At 41.3% G+C, this 18213-nt stretch overlaps 1 protein-coding gene across 1 annotated transcript in view; it reads right to left on the reverse strand.

The window, feature by feature from the left end:
• ACTR6 (actin related protein 6) overlaps nucleotides 1–18213 on the reverse strand; it is a 57055-nt gene that overhangs the window by 21049 nt on the left and 17793 nt on the right. Inside the window, exons 3-4 of the mRNA XM_030215152.1 lie at nucleotides 14815–14883; nucleotides 6518–6641 (exon numbers count right to left, since the gene is read on the reverse strand). Of these exons, the coding sequence (XP_030071012.1) occupies nucleotides 6518–6641; nucleotides 14815–14883 (193 nt within the window). The remainder of the gene's footprint in view (nucleotides 1–6517; nucleotides 6642–14814; nucleotides 14884–18213) is intronic.

Raw genomic sequence — 18213 nt, forward strand, 5'->3', positions numbered from 1 at the left:
TTTTTGAGATGCAGTGACCAGAATTGCACACAATATTCGAGGTGCAGTTGCACCATGGAACGATACAAAGGCATTATAACATTCTCAGTTTTGTTCTCCACTCCTTTCCTAATAATTCTTAACATTTTATTTGATTTCTTACCCACCGCTGCACACTGAGCAGAGGGTTACAACATATCAATGATGACACCTACAGCCTTTCCCTGGGCAGTGACTTTTAATGTAAAATCATGCATCATGTAGTTATTGTTTGGGTTCCTCTTTCCTACATGCATCACTTGGCAGATAATATTTAATGTGAGCAACTGCAATTTGGATGCCCAGTCTCAAAATCCTCTTGCACTTTTTCACAATACTCTTGTGATTTAACAACTTTGAATAACTTTGTGTTGCCAGTAAATTTAGTCACCTCCCTGGAGAACCCCATTATTTACCCTTCTCCACTCAGGATATTGACCATTTAACCCTACTCTGTTTTCTGTCTTAACCAGTTCTTAACCCACAAGATGAAAGTTTGCCACCAGGATATATTATCATGGGGTGGAGGGACCGGAGGGAGGAAATTTGGGAAAGGTGGTGGGATGCTTTTAGATTCAGGGTGGGTTCAAAAATGTTGGGGGAGGATGCTTTGGGTGGGGTTTGCAGCATGATGATATGGGATGAAGTGCCATGTGCGAATGCCAGGGTGTAGTGGAAATTGCACTTGGATGGGGGATAGTACTTTCACCTTGAACACATGGACCATAAAGGGTGCAAAATCCAAGTAAACGTTAAAAAAAAAAAAGGGATTTTACAGATGCTCCATGGAAAGCATGTGTGTGTGGCTTTTCTTCAACAAACTCACTGGGTGGGAAATGGGCCCAAACTGAGAGCGAACTGGATGGAGGAATGTTATATGACAAATAGGTCAAAGAAGAAAAGGAGAATGGCTATTTGATGGGGGAAATTGAATTTCAATGTGAAGGAGTGATTACGGATAGGGAGGGGATACAGGACAACATGGTGGGGGTGGGGGGAAAGAAAGATCACCTTTATAAACATTTTTGTTCCAATGGGAAATTTTTTCAAAAACCTTTTTCATGTAATTTCACAGGAGTGTCACGAGATGCTTGTAACTGCAGGAGACTTCAATTTAATTTTGGATTATGATTTAAGGGAGACATACAGCTTGACATATTAGAGAAAAGGGGCTCTGCAAGGCTATTAAGGGACAAATGAATGAACTGGGAAGGTGGAAGCAACCACTGGCTGAGGATGTCACTTTTTAAACCGCCCGTACTCTAGCTTGGATATGTGGTAGATGAAAAGAGCATCTCTGTTGAGTTAGGTGTTTTGAGGCTGACATCACTACATGAGTACATGCTTTAGTACTCTTGGGTCTGTTCTGGGAGTGAGGAGAAAATGGAAACAACGAATCTGTTTTGTAAGATGAACATACTGAGGGACTATAAGGGAAAAGTGGAAGGAGTATTGGAGTTCAATATCGTTTATATTATTGAAGTGGAGACTCTCTAAGATGCATTTAAAGCGACACTGAGGGATTATTATTATTCGAAAACTATTGATTTTTTAGAAGTTGTTGCTCCTAATGATAAATCGTTGGTTACTAAGTCATTCTTTTGGGCATTTAATTCCATTTCTTCAGAATACTGTGTGCAATTCTGGAGACTGCACCTAAGATATAAACAGGACAGAGTCGGTCCAGAGGGCGGCTACAAACATTGGTCAGTGGTCTCTGTCACAAAGCATACAGGGACAGGCTTATAGACCGCAACATGTATACTCTGGAAGAAAGGCAGGAGAGAGAGGGAATATGATAGAGATTTTTAAATACTTCAGTGGCATTAATGTACAGAAAGTTAGCCTTTTTCAAATGAAGGAAAACTCTGGGACGAGACGGCATAGGATGAAGTTAAGAGGAAATAGGCTCAGGAGTAACCTACAAAAATACTCTTTCACAGAAAGGGCGGTGGACGTGTGAAATGGCCTCCCAGTGGAGGTCATGGAGACAAGGACTGTGTCTGAACTTAAGAAAGCATGGGACAAGCACATGGGATCTCTTAGGAAAAGGAGATGATAGACTGGATGGGCCATTTGGCCCTTACCTGCCGTCATGTTTCTATGTTTCAATTTCCCAAATCTTGTACAATTGAGGATGTAGAAATATTATTTGTTCAGAAAGTAAAATCTTTAGGCGTTCTGGATCATTCACTCACAATACAGGAACAGGTGCTAAAGGTTATAAAAACAATCTTTGTGACACTGAGAATAGTCAGATGTTTGAAAGATTTGTTAGCCCACGATAATTTTTTAATTGTATTTCTAAGTACTGTCATTCCTCATTTTGACTAATAATTTATTGATGGGAGATTTTTAAGATCTCTTTAGTCCACAATGAATGCTGTTGCTTCAGTAATGAAAGGAATATCTACATTTGAGCACATTATTCCATCTTTTATTGCCCTTCATTAGTTACGTATAGAATCTCGTATTTGTTATAAGATTGTGATGTTGATTTTTAAGACTTTATGTAGTAAGCTTTATCCCGTTTTTGCATCTATTTTACACCTTCATCAGTCTGCTCATTCACTTCAATCATCAAACATTTTAGATATACTTTCCTTCCGTTCTATTTGGAGAAATTTAGGAATTCTGTTTTTTACATTAAAGGTACTCAGTTGTGGATCACATAGACCAACTTCGATCGCTTGAGATATAAGAGTTTAAATCTATGTTAAAGACTCTGCTATTTCAGGAAGCTTATACCATCAACCTGTTGTAATCTAAAGACTGTTTTCTGGCCTGATGTAATTGCCTAAACTGTTAATCCTGTACAACGTATGTATTGTATAGGTAATGGTCAGGCTGTCTTATTTAGTGAAGGTAATATGGATGTAGATTGTATTGCTATTTTGTTTTTATGCTATACTGTTTATTTCAAATTTTATTTTATGCATGTAATGTTGTAATCTGCCTAGAATTGGTAGACAGTATGAAATATAAATTTTGAAACAAATACATTTTTCCCAACGAGGATAGTACTCTTGTTTGGCATGTCAAGGATGTCAGCAAGAATTTGGAATTTTAAATCAGCATGGGTGCAGGATTGTAACCAAAGGTGCTCTATACAGTGGGTACAGGAATGTAAATAGCAGATTCTGGAGGTCTACTACTACTTGACATTTCTATAGCACTACTAGGGTTACGCAGCGCTGTACAGTTTAACAAAAAAGGACAGTCCCTGCTCAAAGGAGCTTACAATCTAAAGGACGAAATGACAAGTTGGGGCAGTCTAGATTTCTTGAATAGTGGTTAGGTGCCAAAAGCAACATTGAAGAGATGGGCTTTGAGCAAGGATTTGAAGATGGGCAGGGAGGGGGCCTGGCGTATGGGCTCAGGGAGTTTATTCCAAGCACGGGGTGAGGCGAGGCAGAAAGGGCGGAGCCTGGAGTTGGTGGTGGTGGAGAAAGGTACTGAAAGGAGGGATTTGTCTTGAGAGCGGAGGTTACGGGTAGGAAGAGGTAAGGAGGGGCTGCAGATCGAGTGCATTTGTAGGTTAGAAGGAGAAGCTTGAACTGTATGCGGTACCTGATCGGAAGCCAGTGAAGTGATTTGAGGAGAGGGGTGATGTGAGTATATCGGTCCAGGCGGAAGATAAAACGTGCAGCAGAGTTCTGAACGGACTGAAGGGGGGATAGGTGGCAAAGTGGGAGGCCAGTGAGGAATAGGTTGCAGTAGTCAAGGTGAGAGGTAATGAGAGAGTGGATGAGAGTTTGGGTGGTGTGCTCAGACAGGAAAGGGCGAATTTTGCTAATGTTGTAGAGGAAGAAGCGACAGGGCTATCTGCTGGATATGCACAGAGGAGAGGGAGGAGTCGAAGATGACTCCAAGGTTGCAGGCAGATGAGACGGGGATGATGAGGGTGTTGTCAACTGAGATAGAGAGTGGAGGGAGAGGAGAAGTGGGTTTGGGTGGGAAGACAATAAGCTCGGTCTTGGCCATGTTCAGCTTCAGGTGGCAGTTGGACATCCAGGCAGCAATGTCGGACAAGCAGGCCGATACTTTGGCCTGGGTTTCCGCAGTGATGTCTGGTGTGGAGAGGTAAAGCTGGGTGTCATCAGCATAAAGATGATACTGGAAACCATGAGATGAGATCAGGGAGCCCAGGGAAGAGGTGTAGATTGAAAAAAGAAGGGGTCCAAAGACAGATCCTTGAGGAACTCCAACAGAGAGCGGGATGGAGGTGGAGGAAGAGCCATGATAGTGTACTCTGAAGGTACGGTGGGAGAGATAAGAGGAGAACCAGGAGAGGACAGAGCCCTGGAACCCAAATGAGGACAGTGTGGCAAGAAGTAAATTGTGATTGACAGTGTCAAAAGCGGCAGATAGGTCGAGGAGGATGAGGATGGAGTAGTGACCTTTGGATTTGGCAAGGAACAGGTCATTGCAGACTTTAGATAGTGCCGTTTCTGTCGAGTGTAGGGGGCGAAAGCCAGATTGAAGGTCTGGGGTTTGGTACACAGTATAAAATGGGGAATGGAAACAGAAAGTGTCCAAAGCAGAAGGAAACATAGAAAGACATAGGAAGAGACTGCCTCATTGACAAATATGGGTAACAGTGGATGAGAGGAGAGATGTAGTGGTGGAGAGTGCACAAAGGTCAACAGCCTGAAGATTCCTAGATGTACTGGTGAGACAAACACACTTGCCTGTAAAGGCTGGTGAGATAACCACACTCACCTGTAAAGTGTAAAAGTTATCAGATAATGGTCAGACAGGGAAAGAATTGAGAATGACCATTTGGAGAAAGACAAGACTGAGGCAGTAGCTAAGCTGGTGGGGTAGGGGTAGTAAAGCAATTGCTGAAGGCTGAGAGGTTAAAGAAGCATAAGAGTCATAGGGACCACCAGCATGAATTCCTAAAATCCTGAAAAATGAGGGAGAAGGAAGAAGGATCAAGAAAAGAAAAAAAAACAAAAAAAACAGGAAAGCTAGGAGTCAAAAGTCAGTGAGAAAGGAAGAGGGAGGACTTAGGATCAATAAATGATAGCCAACTGCAGAAGCAGTAGAGTGAATAGGCACATGAGTGCACTTCAAAAGGATGAAAAAAAATGGAGTGAGGCTTAGGTGGAGGAAGGTTTGAAACTCACAGGAAGGGGAATGCAGCAACATATCATCACCGCTGAGGCCAACCAGGTACATGGGAGAAAGGTAACCATCATCACAGAGAACAGCAACCGAAGCAGAATCTTCAGAGAAAAGCTAAGTCTCCATTCAAGAAGATAACATAAGATTTTTATATACCATCCTTATCATTAGCTCTAGACCGTTTACAAATAAATCAGTAAGTTATAAAAGTAAACAGCATACCAACTAACTATATAATGATATCCTAACTACTAAGTGGCACAAAAATCACAGGAGTCAATTTAAATATTTTTGAAAAAGCCAAAAGTTTAGAGATCGCCTAAATTTCACACACTCTTGTTCTAATCTAAGAACAGTAAGCAACATGTTCCAAGACGAAACTGTAGTAAACTGAAATAATTATTTCCAAGATAACAAGCATTAAAGAGGAGGATGAATGAATTACAAGATTATTTTTGTGGATTAACCTACAGATACAAAGTATCAGAGATAAAGAGGTTGTGAATGTGGGCAAACTTGTTGGAGACAGGGCAGACATTCTTCAGGGAACATGAGAAAGGGAGAGAGAAGAGAAGAAGGAAAGAAATAGCAATAAGACTGGAAAGGCTGAGATTTTATCTGCACAGGTGGACCGAGGGCAGCCTTAGAGGGATAGGATTGGGATTGATATACCTAAGAGGACAAGGAGCAAGAGTAGACAGAAAAGATAGGGGAGGCATGATGACAGCAACAAAGATGAGATATACTCAGAGAGAAAAGAGAAAGCAGAATAAAAACACTGAAGTGCTTTGAATAAAAAGTCTAAGTGCTTTGAAAAGGAGCCCCATAGTGTACTGAAGCCATAGGAAACTAGAGAAGAAAAAAATACAAGCTTGTGTAACTAGATCGAACATGGGATCACAGAAGTGGAGACCCGAATGGGTCAGGGTGGACCTGGGAGCTACGTTGGAGTATGCTGGAAGGAATGGGCAGATGTTCTGCAAAACCTCCTCACCACCTAGTAAGCAGGTGGGTGGAGTGCATGATAGCAAGAACAGAGGTCTAAGTGGATCTGGGAGTCTCTCTGGAGGATGCTAGGAGGAACATGCAAAGTGTCTGCAAACCTCCCTAGCCCCAAATACTTTCATGAACAAATCAAACAATTTCACATCATTAAAATTCCTAGGAATGAAACTGTACACAATTAGATATCTCAAATGATTATCCAGGGAACACACTTCTAGGTATCACTAAATTGTTTCTCCAATGTTCCCTTTATCTTGCCAAGAAGTACACAAAGCAATAAGTCTAAAGCCCAAAAGCAAAAAAAGAAAGAGTAAGATTTAAGTTTGTTCAACAATATTGATTCTAAATATTTCTGCTCACTTACCATTTACTCTGAGGACTGCCTGAAACTGGTATTCTTCAAAAAGTATCTCATTCATAGAATCCTGTATTGAACTGAAGTTAAAATACGGTTCAGTGATGATAATATTGGAATCTACAAAGTCCACCTGAAGGAACAAGAAGACTGTTTGAGTTCAATAGATTTGTCAAAGAACAACTGTGCAGCATCAAGGAGGACCTAGACAAGGTAGGAGCAATTACAAAAGGAAAGTTCATCTTGTTAGGAAGCCTAAGAGTTCACCCTCCAATTTAAAATAAAGCTTATTGAATGGATAGAGTACTATTGATGCAATCAGTTCAAACGCCTTAGCAATAAATAAGAAAACACGGTAGACTAGGGACTACAAAGGGACAGACATTACTGGCTGTTTTAGCTACTACAGTTTATGTTCTACTAGTAAAAAAGGCCCGTTTCTGACACAAATGAAACGGGCGCTAGCAAGGTTTTCCTTGGAGTGTGTATGTTTGAGAGAGTGTATGTGAGAGTGACTGTGTGTGAGAGAGTGAATGTGCGAGTGTGTCTGTGAGAGAGTGAGTGTGTGTGTGTGTGTGAGAGAGAATGAGAGTATGTGCAAGTGTGTATGTGAGACACAGTGTGAGAGAGAGAGAGAGTGTGTTTCACACAGATACAGTGTGTGCGAAAGAGAGAGAGTGTGTGTGAGAGACACAGACTCTCTGTGAGACTGAGTGTATGAGACCAAGAGAGTGTGTGAGTGACTGTGTGACACATAGAGAGTGAATGTGATACAGTGTGAGACAGAGTGTGTGAGAGACAGTGTGTGAGAGTGAGAAAGACATTGACTGTGTGAGAGAGTGTGTATGTGACAGAGATACCTCCCCCCCACCCTCTCTGTTGTCAGGCCCCCCCTCCCTCCCTCTCTCTGGTGTCTGAGCATTACTGTGCAGGACGCTGAGCTCTGGCTGTGCTTCAAGGAACTGACCAATCCTATTTAACAGAATGCACCACCAACATTCTGAAGCCGAGAAACCTCGTGTGGTTGGTCACTTCTGATTGTGACGAACCCGGAAGTACGTGATGTCAATTCAGGAGATGGATACAGAGAGCAGGAATACCTCAGCCATGCAGTCAGCTTCAGAATGTTGGAGGTGCGTTTTATTATATAGGATATGTAGGTGCATGAAACAAATCCAGATTAAAATTCCAGAAGGTAGCATTACCTTTCTTGAAAGCCTAGTCAACCCGCCAACTATCAGCTACCTATGTCCTTGTACATGCCTCCTGTTCACGCTATAATACATAAAAGAAAACTCAAATCATGGTAGTCTTCAGCTTTCTTTTTCTTATCACCATCATTGTGGAATTCTCTCCCAAAATATATTAGGGTAGAAGAATCATTTATGCTCTTTCGTAAAGCTTTAAAAACTTATTTCTTTCAAACAGCTTTTGATATCTAGTGTTGTTTATAAGGGGAAATTCAGTGTCATTTATTGGAGAAAACCACTCGGGAAATGAAATATGGTATTTTTGAACAGGGAATATATTATGTTAAGGTAGCAGCCTTATTTGCATGTGATATGTATGAGTGATATATGTAATTGGTTTGCTTTCTCTGGTATGGAAGTTTGTTAGAGCTGTCCTATCATAAATGGATTTCTTTTATGTTAGAATATTGTTGTATTTTTATTTGTATTTTAAAGATGTAAACCGTTCTGATTTGCTATGCAAGAAGTAACGGTATAGTAAATAAATAAATGATAAACAAATACACAGAAATTGCTTCTGTAGAAAGTTCTGAAGGTTCTCTTTTAAAACAGGTCAATCCCCAAACAGGAATTCACAAGAAAGTTATAGCTTGCACTGACCTAATGGCAGTATTGCAGGCCATGAAGTAAGCAGGTTGATATAAGGCCACAACTCGCATGAAGTACCAAGTTGGTATGTGTAGATTAGTGATGACCAGGTAACCATTCAACAAGATCCCAGGGAATTGGGAGGCCAGATATTTTTATAATCAAAGTAAGACTCAGTAGCTTTTGTAGCTGTTAAGGGGTTTGGTTTGGAGGTGGGAGTAAGAAATGTTGAATTACGATTGGAAACTTATATGAAGTGGCATCTCTAGACAGAAATACTTGAGGTGGCAACAGGGGGGCCTGCTCGGTATGTGGTGGTGATGGTGTGGGAGGGGGGGGGGATTCAAAGCAACATTTCTGCATGTCATAACCCCCCTTTTCCCCCACTTTTAAAATTAACAATAAAACACCACACTCTTCCATGCATTAAAAAAACCCTCCCCCACCCTGCAGCTACTACTACTACTACTATTTAGCATTTATATAGTGCTACAAATCATAAGCAGCGCTGCACAAACATAGAAGAAAGACAGCTAGTTTTAACTATCCAGCAAAATCATCATTATAATAGCATCATCCAACAAATTCTTCTTTGTGGGTGTGGAGTTTGGATTCTCTACAGAATTGGTCAGAATCTCAATATAAACCCTGAAGATCCTGTTCTGTATTACAAACTCCATATTCCCCAACAATGAAACTTTCTCCCTTACAACTCACCACACAAAAAAATATTCAAATTGTAATTATCGCCTAGGAACAGCACAAGCTCTGCTACACTGTTTAAAGCAGATGTGTTTTTATTTGTGTGGTGACTCTACCAGATGTAGAGATCACTAGTCCTTTGCATTTTTTTTTTAATATAAAACCCTGCAAAAAGACACTCAAAACCTATACAGGAAACTTACCAAACCATAATAGCCCTAACCCACCTATGAAAAGACATTGCTATACATATTACACTGGGCCCTAAAGCAGCAATATACCTGCTACTGTGAAACTGAAACAAGCTGGTCTGTTACAGATTCTACAGACACTGCGCATACTAGCAGAATCCTTCACCTCAGTCGCAGATGCAGACTATAACTCTCACCTGATACAAAATAGGGGACCACAAAAACGTGAAGCCAAAAACTGAAATCAGAGATGCAAGACTTTCCATGTTGTGCAGAAATAGAAAGAAATACATGTCCTCCTATACAGTGCAAAATAAAGCCAACAGATGAAAATTCTCAATAACATAATTCAATAATTAAACTGAAAATAAAATCAATTTTCCTAACTTTGTTGCCTGGTGAATTTATTATTCTAATTATCTTGTTTCCCAGTCTCTGGTTCTGTTTCCAGGGCATTCTGTCCATTTGCGATTTTCTTCTCACCTCCTTTCTTCTTCACTTCTTGCCCTATGCCTCCTCCTCCAACCTAGTTTTCCCATCTCCCTCTCCTTTCTTGTGCCGCATGTCTCTCCTGCTCCCTTCATGTGCAGCATGTTTCTCTCCCTCTCCTTCATGTTTTGTTCAGCATGTGTCTCCCTTTCTCTTCCCTTTCTGTGTAGCATATCTCTGCCTCTACCTTTCTCTTCCCTTCCTGTGCAGGTGTCTCTCCCTCTATCTTACTATGCAGCATGTCACCCCTCCTTCCCACCTCCATTTCCTCCCGGGTATCCAATCTCTCTACCTGCTTCCTCCTCAACCCTCCCTCCGGTTTCTTTCCTCTCTACCACGAGTTTACTAACTTGTAAGCTATCGCTGGCAGTGATTTTATCAGTCTTTCCTTTGGTCACCCCCAATGCTTATCCCTCTGCCTGATGTAATCGCTGCTGGCAACAGCTACAACTTTGTAAGCTCGCAGCTGAGGGGAGAAAAACCACAACTGAGGAATGGGGGGAGGAAGGAGGTAGGTTAGGCGATGCCAGACTTTCCCAGGGGAAGTGGCACTGATTTGGGTTGGGATGGCAAAGGGACGGCAAAGCAATTTTTTGGAGTGGCACTTGTCACCCCATAGTAGTCCCTATGGTAGAGACCCAAATAAAAAGGGAAAAAAAATAACCTGGATCGAAAGCAATATTCTATAAGCACTTTAGCTTCTGCAGCTCATGGTTGAGATGAGATATACCATCAGCTGTGTGGACAGGAACAACTGGGCAGACTGGAGGGCCAACTTGTCTTTTTCCATCACTATTTATGTTACCATTTGACTGTCAATTCCGACACGTAGTCCTCAAAACCAACATAAACAACAAAAAATGAAAAACACCCTAACTAGGAAACGAACAATTCTCAATACCTTGTTACACGATCCCACCCCTTGCACTCTGCTTGGGGCGGTCCACACCAGATAGAAACATGACGGCAGATAAAGGCCATATGACCCATCCAGTCTGCCCATCCTCTGTAATCCCTAATTCTTCCTGTTCCTAAGCGATCCCACATGCTTAGCCCATGCCTTTTTAAATTCTGGAACAGTCCTCCACTCCACCACCTCCACCGGGAGGCCATTCCACGCCTCCACCACCCTTTCTGTGAAATAATACTTCCTTAGGTTACTCGTAAGCCTATTCCCTCTTTGTCGTATGCCCCCTCATTCCAGAGCTCTCCTTCATTTGAAAAAGGCTCTCTTCCTGTACATAAATGCCCTTGAGATATTTAAATGTTTCTATCATGTCTCCTCTCCGGAACTATGTAAGCCACATTGAGCCTACAAATAGGTGGGAAAATGTGGGATACAAATGTAACAAATAAATAAATAACTACAGTAACACTCCTCTTCCTATGGAGGATCTCATTACAATTGCCACGCTGCACAACACTGGTTTTTCAAGATCCACAATATTTGTGATATGTAAAGTTTCACGATCTTATATCCAAAAATATTCAGTTTAAATGTCAACTTGGCTGTATGTTTTCTTTTCAAGCAGTTGCTGTCTGGAATAACTTACCAGGTATGATATGATTAGACCAGAATTATATGCATTTGCATAAGAGATTGAAAACTTTTATTTGATAAATATGATGGTTAATATTCTGTTTTATTGTAACTCCTCATTTTGGCTGAGCCTCTTTCACTGTAAACCATCTGGAACCTCCTGCTGGGATAGAGCGGTATACAAGGTATGTATTGGATTGGAAGTTTACTTATGGTATACAGATACTTTCAAAGAGCTCTAAGAATGTAGACTATTGGATAGGGCAACAGGGGATTGGGAAGCTAAGGCAGCTAGAGGAAGTATTCTTATCTTTATAAGTACATAAGTAATGCCATACTGGGAAAAGACCAAGGGTCCATCGAGCCCAGCATCTTGTCCACGACAGCGGCCAATCCAGGCCAAGGGCACCTGGCAAGCTTCCCAAACGTACAAACATTCTATACATGTTATTCCTGGGATTTTGGATTTTTCCAAGTCCGTTTAGTAGCGGTTTATGGACTTGTCCTTTAGGAAACTGTCCAACCCCTTTTTAAACTCTGCTAAGCTAACCGCCTTCACCACATTTTCCGGCAATGAATTGCAGAGTTTAATTACACGTTGGGTGAAGAAAAATTTTCTCCGATTTGTTTTAAATTTACTACACTGTAGTTTAATCGCATGCCCCCTAGTCCTAGTATTTTTGGAAAGCGTGAACAGACGCTTCACATCCACCTGTTCCACTCCACTCATTATTTTATATACCTCTATCATGTCTCCCCTCAGCCGTCTCTTCTCCAAGCTGAATAGCCCTAGCCTCCTTAGTCTTTCTTCATAGGGAAGTTGTCCCATCCCCGCTATCATTTTAGTCGCCCTTCGCTGCACCTTTTCCAATTCTACTATATCTTTCTTGAGATGCGGCGACCAGAATTGAACACAATACTCAAGGTGCGGTCGCACCATGGAGCGATACAACGGCATTATAACATCCTCACACCTGTTTTCCATACCTTTCCTAATAATACCCAACATTCTATTCGCTTTCCTAGCCGCAGCAGCACACTGAGCAGAAGGCTTCAGTGTGTTATCGACGACGACACCCAGATCCCTTTCTTGGTCCGTAACTCCTAACGTGGAACCTTGCATGACGTAGCTATAATTCCATTTTGTCAGGAAGTTAAAGCAGCTAAGAAATGTTTCTACTCTAAACAAAATTACCAGTGGATCTAATTGCTCCCAAGTGGCAGAGGATTTATGAAAGGCATCCTCCCTTTAAGTCAGTCAAGTAGAAAATGCTCCTTCTGATAGTTAGTTGACAACGTTTTTTTTATATCAGAGTGGCAAAATTGCATGAGTATCTTAGGAGGTGCTAAGGACAAGATCAGGGAAATCCAATGCAGACAATGTAGATGGAATCAACGGGTAGAGTTTAAGTCCATTACTACCCTTATGTGAGGTGTTTGGTGGGAGATTGCTTTGGGAAGCCCCAGAGTTTTTAGTAGTTTCACTGTCTCAATTTATAAACCAATGCTTTGAAGAAAGTTTTTATCCAGGGAATTTAAAACAGGTAATTATTGCCCACCACCCCACAAAAAAAGGCTCCATTCTTATGAGAGCAGTATTAGCCATTTTTAGGGAAGTTGCTAGAGGCTGTAGATGTAGTAGTGGCAATGGATTTGGTTGGAAATAACATTCTGACCCGGTAGAGTCCACATTCAGGAAGTCCTTCAGTACTGAGATAGCTCTGGCAGCATTAATGGAGAAAATGAAGCTGAGCCTTGATCATGGGCAAGAGAATTTCTTGTTTCAACTGGATCTCTCCAACATTTAACCTCAGAAAACGGCATTTTGTCACTCATCTATGTAATCTTGGTCTGGGGAGGGGGGGGGGGGGGGGGGGAGAGGGACAGGGAGAGGTTTTCATGTTTTTGAAGGAGTGGAAGCAAACAGAACCAATAAGGAGAGGGGCAAGATTCCCCAGGCCTGGACTCCAAGGGGGGCCCAGTGCTGGGGTCTGTCTCTCTCCTGCTCCTGTGTGTCGGGACACAGGTGACTGAGTTAATGCAATAACCCAGTCCGGGCACACAGGAGCAGGAGAGTAACAGAACAAGGGAGGAGCAGGGGTGGCCCGAATGGGAGGGGGTAGCTGTGGCAGACTGGCCCCGGGCCTGGCTTTTTCTCTCAGCGGCCCTAGAAGCAAGTTCACATGGGGGGGGGGGGGGGGAAACAAGCTGACTGAATGATTGTGGGGTGCCTCAAGGATCCCCATTCTCACTTTGTTTTGTGTCTGTGCGCTTTTTTGGCATCCTGTAATAAATATAAATTGGGCAGCTGGGCGTTTGATTTTTATTTATGCAGATAACATCCATTCCATGCAATTTTACGAGAGATGAGACCTTTATTGTAATTAATAAATGTGTTGAATAACTTGGATTTGACATCTACTTCCCAATCAGTTGAAATTCAATTCAAATAAGATGGTGGCATTTTGGGGGGGGTGGGGGGGGGGAGGATCGTTTATTAATGGCAAGTAATTCTACAATTGATAATGTGATCATTCCCCCTTCTGAATTATACACTGCATAACGAGAATGGGTCAATATCTTTTGAAGAAAGCTTATGTGAATTTATGTTAAATTAGGTAGATTAAACCATTTCAATGTCAACAGGAACTTTGTCAGATTGTGCAAGGCAGCATATCACACACAGACTACTGCAACGTTGTTTATCTGGTTCTTCCTGAAAAGCAACTTGCTCATCTTCGATTGGTACAAAATGCCACTGCAAAGTTGTTAACAGGTAGTATAAAGTGGGTGAATGTTACTCTCCTTCTACAGACATTACACTGGATTCTCATATGAATCAGGAGCCAATTTAAAATGTGTCTCTCAAAGGAATTGGTCCACGGTACTTGGCTCCTTATACTCAGCTTTATGTGCCCTCACAAATATTAAGATCTCAGTCTGACCACCTTTTGACTGTTCCTGCAGAGAAACGTTTGACTGGCCATGACCCAAAAGAAATATAGAAAAAGATTTACCCCACAGATATGGAATGCCATGCCTAAGAATTGAGATTAATATGTCAGATTATGGAAAAAAATCTAGAAGCTAAAAAAAAAAAAAGCCAGATCTAACTATTAAAAGTATTATGTTACATGCTTAGCAGAGGGCGGCTGCGGGGGGGGGGGGGGGGGGGGGGGGGGGGGGAGAGATGAGACAGTTTGGTAGTCTTCTAGAGTATTCAGTGGAATCGTATGCAAGTGTATAGTTCTTTTCAAATATTTATGAATTATAGTTTATTATGATGGCAGGTTTATATATTATTGGAATCAACCTTGTACTACCTTGCTGCATAAGTGGAACAGAAATTGGTTTCCAACAACCTGGTCAATTTACACATTATATTTTAATTACTCTGTAACCTAAACCTATTTATGGTCATGAAGAACTAGTCTTGTGCACTCTTGAAAAACAGAATTGCAGAAGTCTGACTATAGGTCATGAAATAGTTCTTGTGAACCTGCTACACATACACAAAAGAAACACAAGAAATACAATTTATATTACCTGATACATTTCTCTTCCAAAAAGGTAATCCCAAACTTGTCTTTGAACATCCCAATTCACCAAGTAGCCCTAATTCAATTAAAAAAAGAACCTCAGTTAAGGAGAAAGAATATTTAACTCTAAACCCAGTCTCCATTTATTATGAAGGCACTTTGTCAAGCTCTTAGAACTTCAATTTACTTCATAGCATTTTCTATTGTGGGATTTTGGAAGGCATCTGAAGATATCAAAATGTATGTTACCCACGTAAGGAGAAAGTTTGTGTCTTACCCACTAATTTTCTAGACCAGTCCAGAACCTGTGGGTTGTGCCCATCTACCAACAGATGGAGGAGTCAAAGAAATTAAGTCTTGCATATTTTACCCCATAAGGGCACCATGCAGCAATAGGTCCTCAGTATTTTGTATAACAAAGCAACGCAGCTGATACATTAGTTTTAACTGTATTTTTAAAACAAATCTGTCAACACAGTGAAAAATTAGTAAAAGTTATAAAACTGAAACAGCAAGAGAACGACTTGTGAATAACAACCATGTCAACTGAATAGGGATGAAATCTGGACTGGTCTGGTAAGACTCAAGGAAAGAAAATTAGAAGGGAAGAATTTCTCCTTCACCAGACCAGTTCAGAAACTGTGGGATGTATCAAAGGAATCCTTAAGATGGAAAGGATTTTGCAACCCTTGCTCTAAGCATTTCTTCCCCCAAAATGCAGCTTTTGCTCTTTTAACTACATCCAATCTGTAGTGCCTAGCAAATATATTCCACAAAGACTACACTGCTGCTCTGCAAATGTCAATTTGTGCCACAGTACGAAATTTGCCTACATGGTGGCCTACCTCTCATGGAATGAGCTCTCGAGCCCTTAGGCAGATGAACTTAGCTTATATATTGTATATATATATTGTATATATATTGTAGCCTTAGAAGCTGCCTGACCTTTTCTGCTGCCTCCAAATAGGATAAATATATCCAAAATTCTAAACTCAATGGTTACTTCCAAATACCCCATAAGTGTCCAACGCATCTCAAAAAAGATATAATGGAATTAGAAAAAGTACAGAGAAGGGTGACGAAAATGATAAAGGTGATGGGATGACTTCCTTATGAGGAAAGGCTAAAGAGGCTAAGGCTCTTCAGCTTGGAGAAAAGATGGCTGAGGGGAGATATGATAGAGGTCTATAAAATGAGTGGAATGGAGTGGAACAGGTAGACGTGAATTACACGCTTACTCTTTCCAAAAATACTAGGACCAAGGGCATGCAAGGAAGCTACAAAGTAGTAAATTTAAAACGAATCAGAGAAAATGTTTCTTCACTCAACGTGTAATTAGACTCTGGAATTCATTGCCAGAGAATGTAGTAAAAGCAGTTAGCATAATGGGGCTTTAAAAAGGTTTGGATAGCTTCCTAAAAGAAAAGTCCATAAGCCATTATTAAAATGAACTTGGGGAAAATCCACTGCTTATTTTAAGAAGCATAAAATGTATTATGCTATTTTGGGATCTTGCCAGGTACTTCTAACCTGGATTGGCCACTGTTGGAAACAGAATGTTGGGATTGATGGACCTTCAGTCTGCCCCAGTATGGCAATACTTATGTACTTAAGGACATTTAACAAATGCAAGATTTTAAAACTCATCCCTACATACTTTTCTTCAAATGCTGGTAGAACCACCAACTGATTTACATGAAAAGGGGAAACCACCTTTGAAAAAAGGGAAAGAAATGTTCTAATTGAAATGATGGTTTCTATAAAATGGAGTAAAGGATCCCTACAAAAGAACGCTTACAACTCAAACTCTGTGCACTGAAGACATGGCTAAAAGGAAGAAAGGACTTAAGTGTGAGGTCCATAAGCATCCCTCTTCAGGGGTTCAAAAGAAGGAATAACCAATGCACTGAACGTTAAATTAAGATTCCAATCTAGGCATGAGGACTATAACAGAGGCCTCAGACAATTGATTTCCCTCAGTAAACAAACTACATCAGGATAAGTGGCTAAGGAAGTCTTCTCTGACCTTCCATGAAAGCACACTAAGGCTGCCACCTGAACTTTTTTTTAAAGAGTACATAAGAACATAAGAGTAGCCATACTGGGTCAGACCAATGGTCCATCTAGCCCAGTATCCTGTTTTCCTAACAGTGGCCAAGCCAGGTCACACAAATACCTGGCAGAAACCCAAATCGTGGCAACACTCCATACCACAAATCCCAAGGCAAGAAGTTGCTTCCCATGTCTGTCTCAATAGCAGTTTAGTGCTAAGCCCTTCTGGAGCTCATCTTAATGAAATGCTAAAATAAAACTAATCGTGGCTGTTAAAGGGAAGGCTGACTGGTCTGCATACCATGACTTAAAAGTACCCCACATTCTAGTATTATTCACCAAGGTGGATATTTTCCATGTGGAGAAGCCTAGCTGTAACCTTTCCATCTCAGGCACAACCTCTCAAAAGCCAAGTCATAAAACAAAAGGGAGACAGATCTTTACTGATTTGAAGCCTCTTCTTCTGAAAAAGTCCGAGTGGGATGAGAAGGTGAACTAAACATGCAAACCAGGGCCTCTAAGACCTCTCCGGCACCACCACTCAGCCTGGGTGAGAAGTAATTCTCTGTAGCATGCTTCCCAGCATCGGAAGCAGAGTAAACACATAAGAGCTTATCCTGTGGCTACGATTTTATTAGGTCATCCTGACCTTCGGCCCCATGCTCTTTTCTGGAACAGAAGAGCCGCAGAACCTCGGCACTGGCTCTGGAGGCCATTAGGCCTAGACAAGGCGTCCCCCAGTAATTCTTCATGAACCTAGAAGCTTCCTCCAACACCTCCTGTTTTCCTGGATTAAAAGAGTATCTACTGAGAAAGTCTGCCTGAACATTCTGAATGCCTGCAGTGTGTGCTGCTGAGACAGCAACCAAGTGTGCTTCTGTTCAAACACAGAAGGAAATGCCTTGTGTGCTGCTGCCACACTTGTCCTCCTTGCTTTTAAGTTATTGTTGTTATGTTATCTGAAAACAGCCTCACCACTGTGGTGAAAGATGAGTTTGAAGAATCACATCACTATACAAGCTGCTCTCAGCTCCACGTGGTTGCTTGACCAGGATATCTCAGAGTCCACTGCCTCATCTTATCTTCTCAGCACAATAAGTTTAAACCTAAAACTTTGAATATCCCAGACTATTTCCTCTCTATTTCGGATAGCCTAAAACTACTTGGCATCACAATTGACTGGAACCTGACCCTGGAAACCCAAGTAAATTGCACTACAAAGAAAATGTTCTACTCAATGTGGAAACTCAAACGTATAAAACCTTTTTTTCCTCAAGATGTTTTCCGCTACTTGGTACAGTCAATGGTATTAAGCCATCTAGACTACTGCAACGGAATCTATGCAGGTTGTAAG

Source organism: Microcaecilia unicolor, chromosome 9 (assembly GCF_901765095.1).
Source record: "Microcaecilia unicolor chromosome 9, aMicUni1.1, whole genome shotgun sequence".
Taxonomy (NCBI): domain Eukaryota; kingdom Metazoa; phylum Chordata; class Amphibia; order Gymnophiona; family Siphonopidae; genus Microcaecilia; species Microcaecilia unicolor.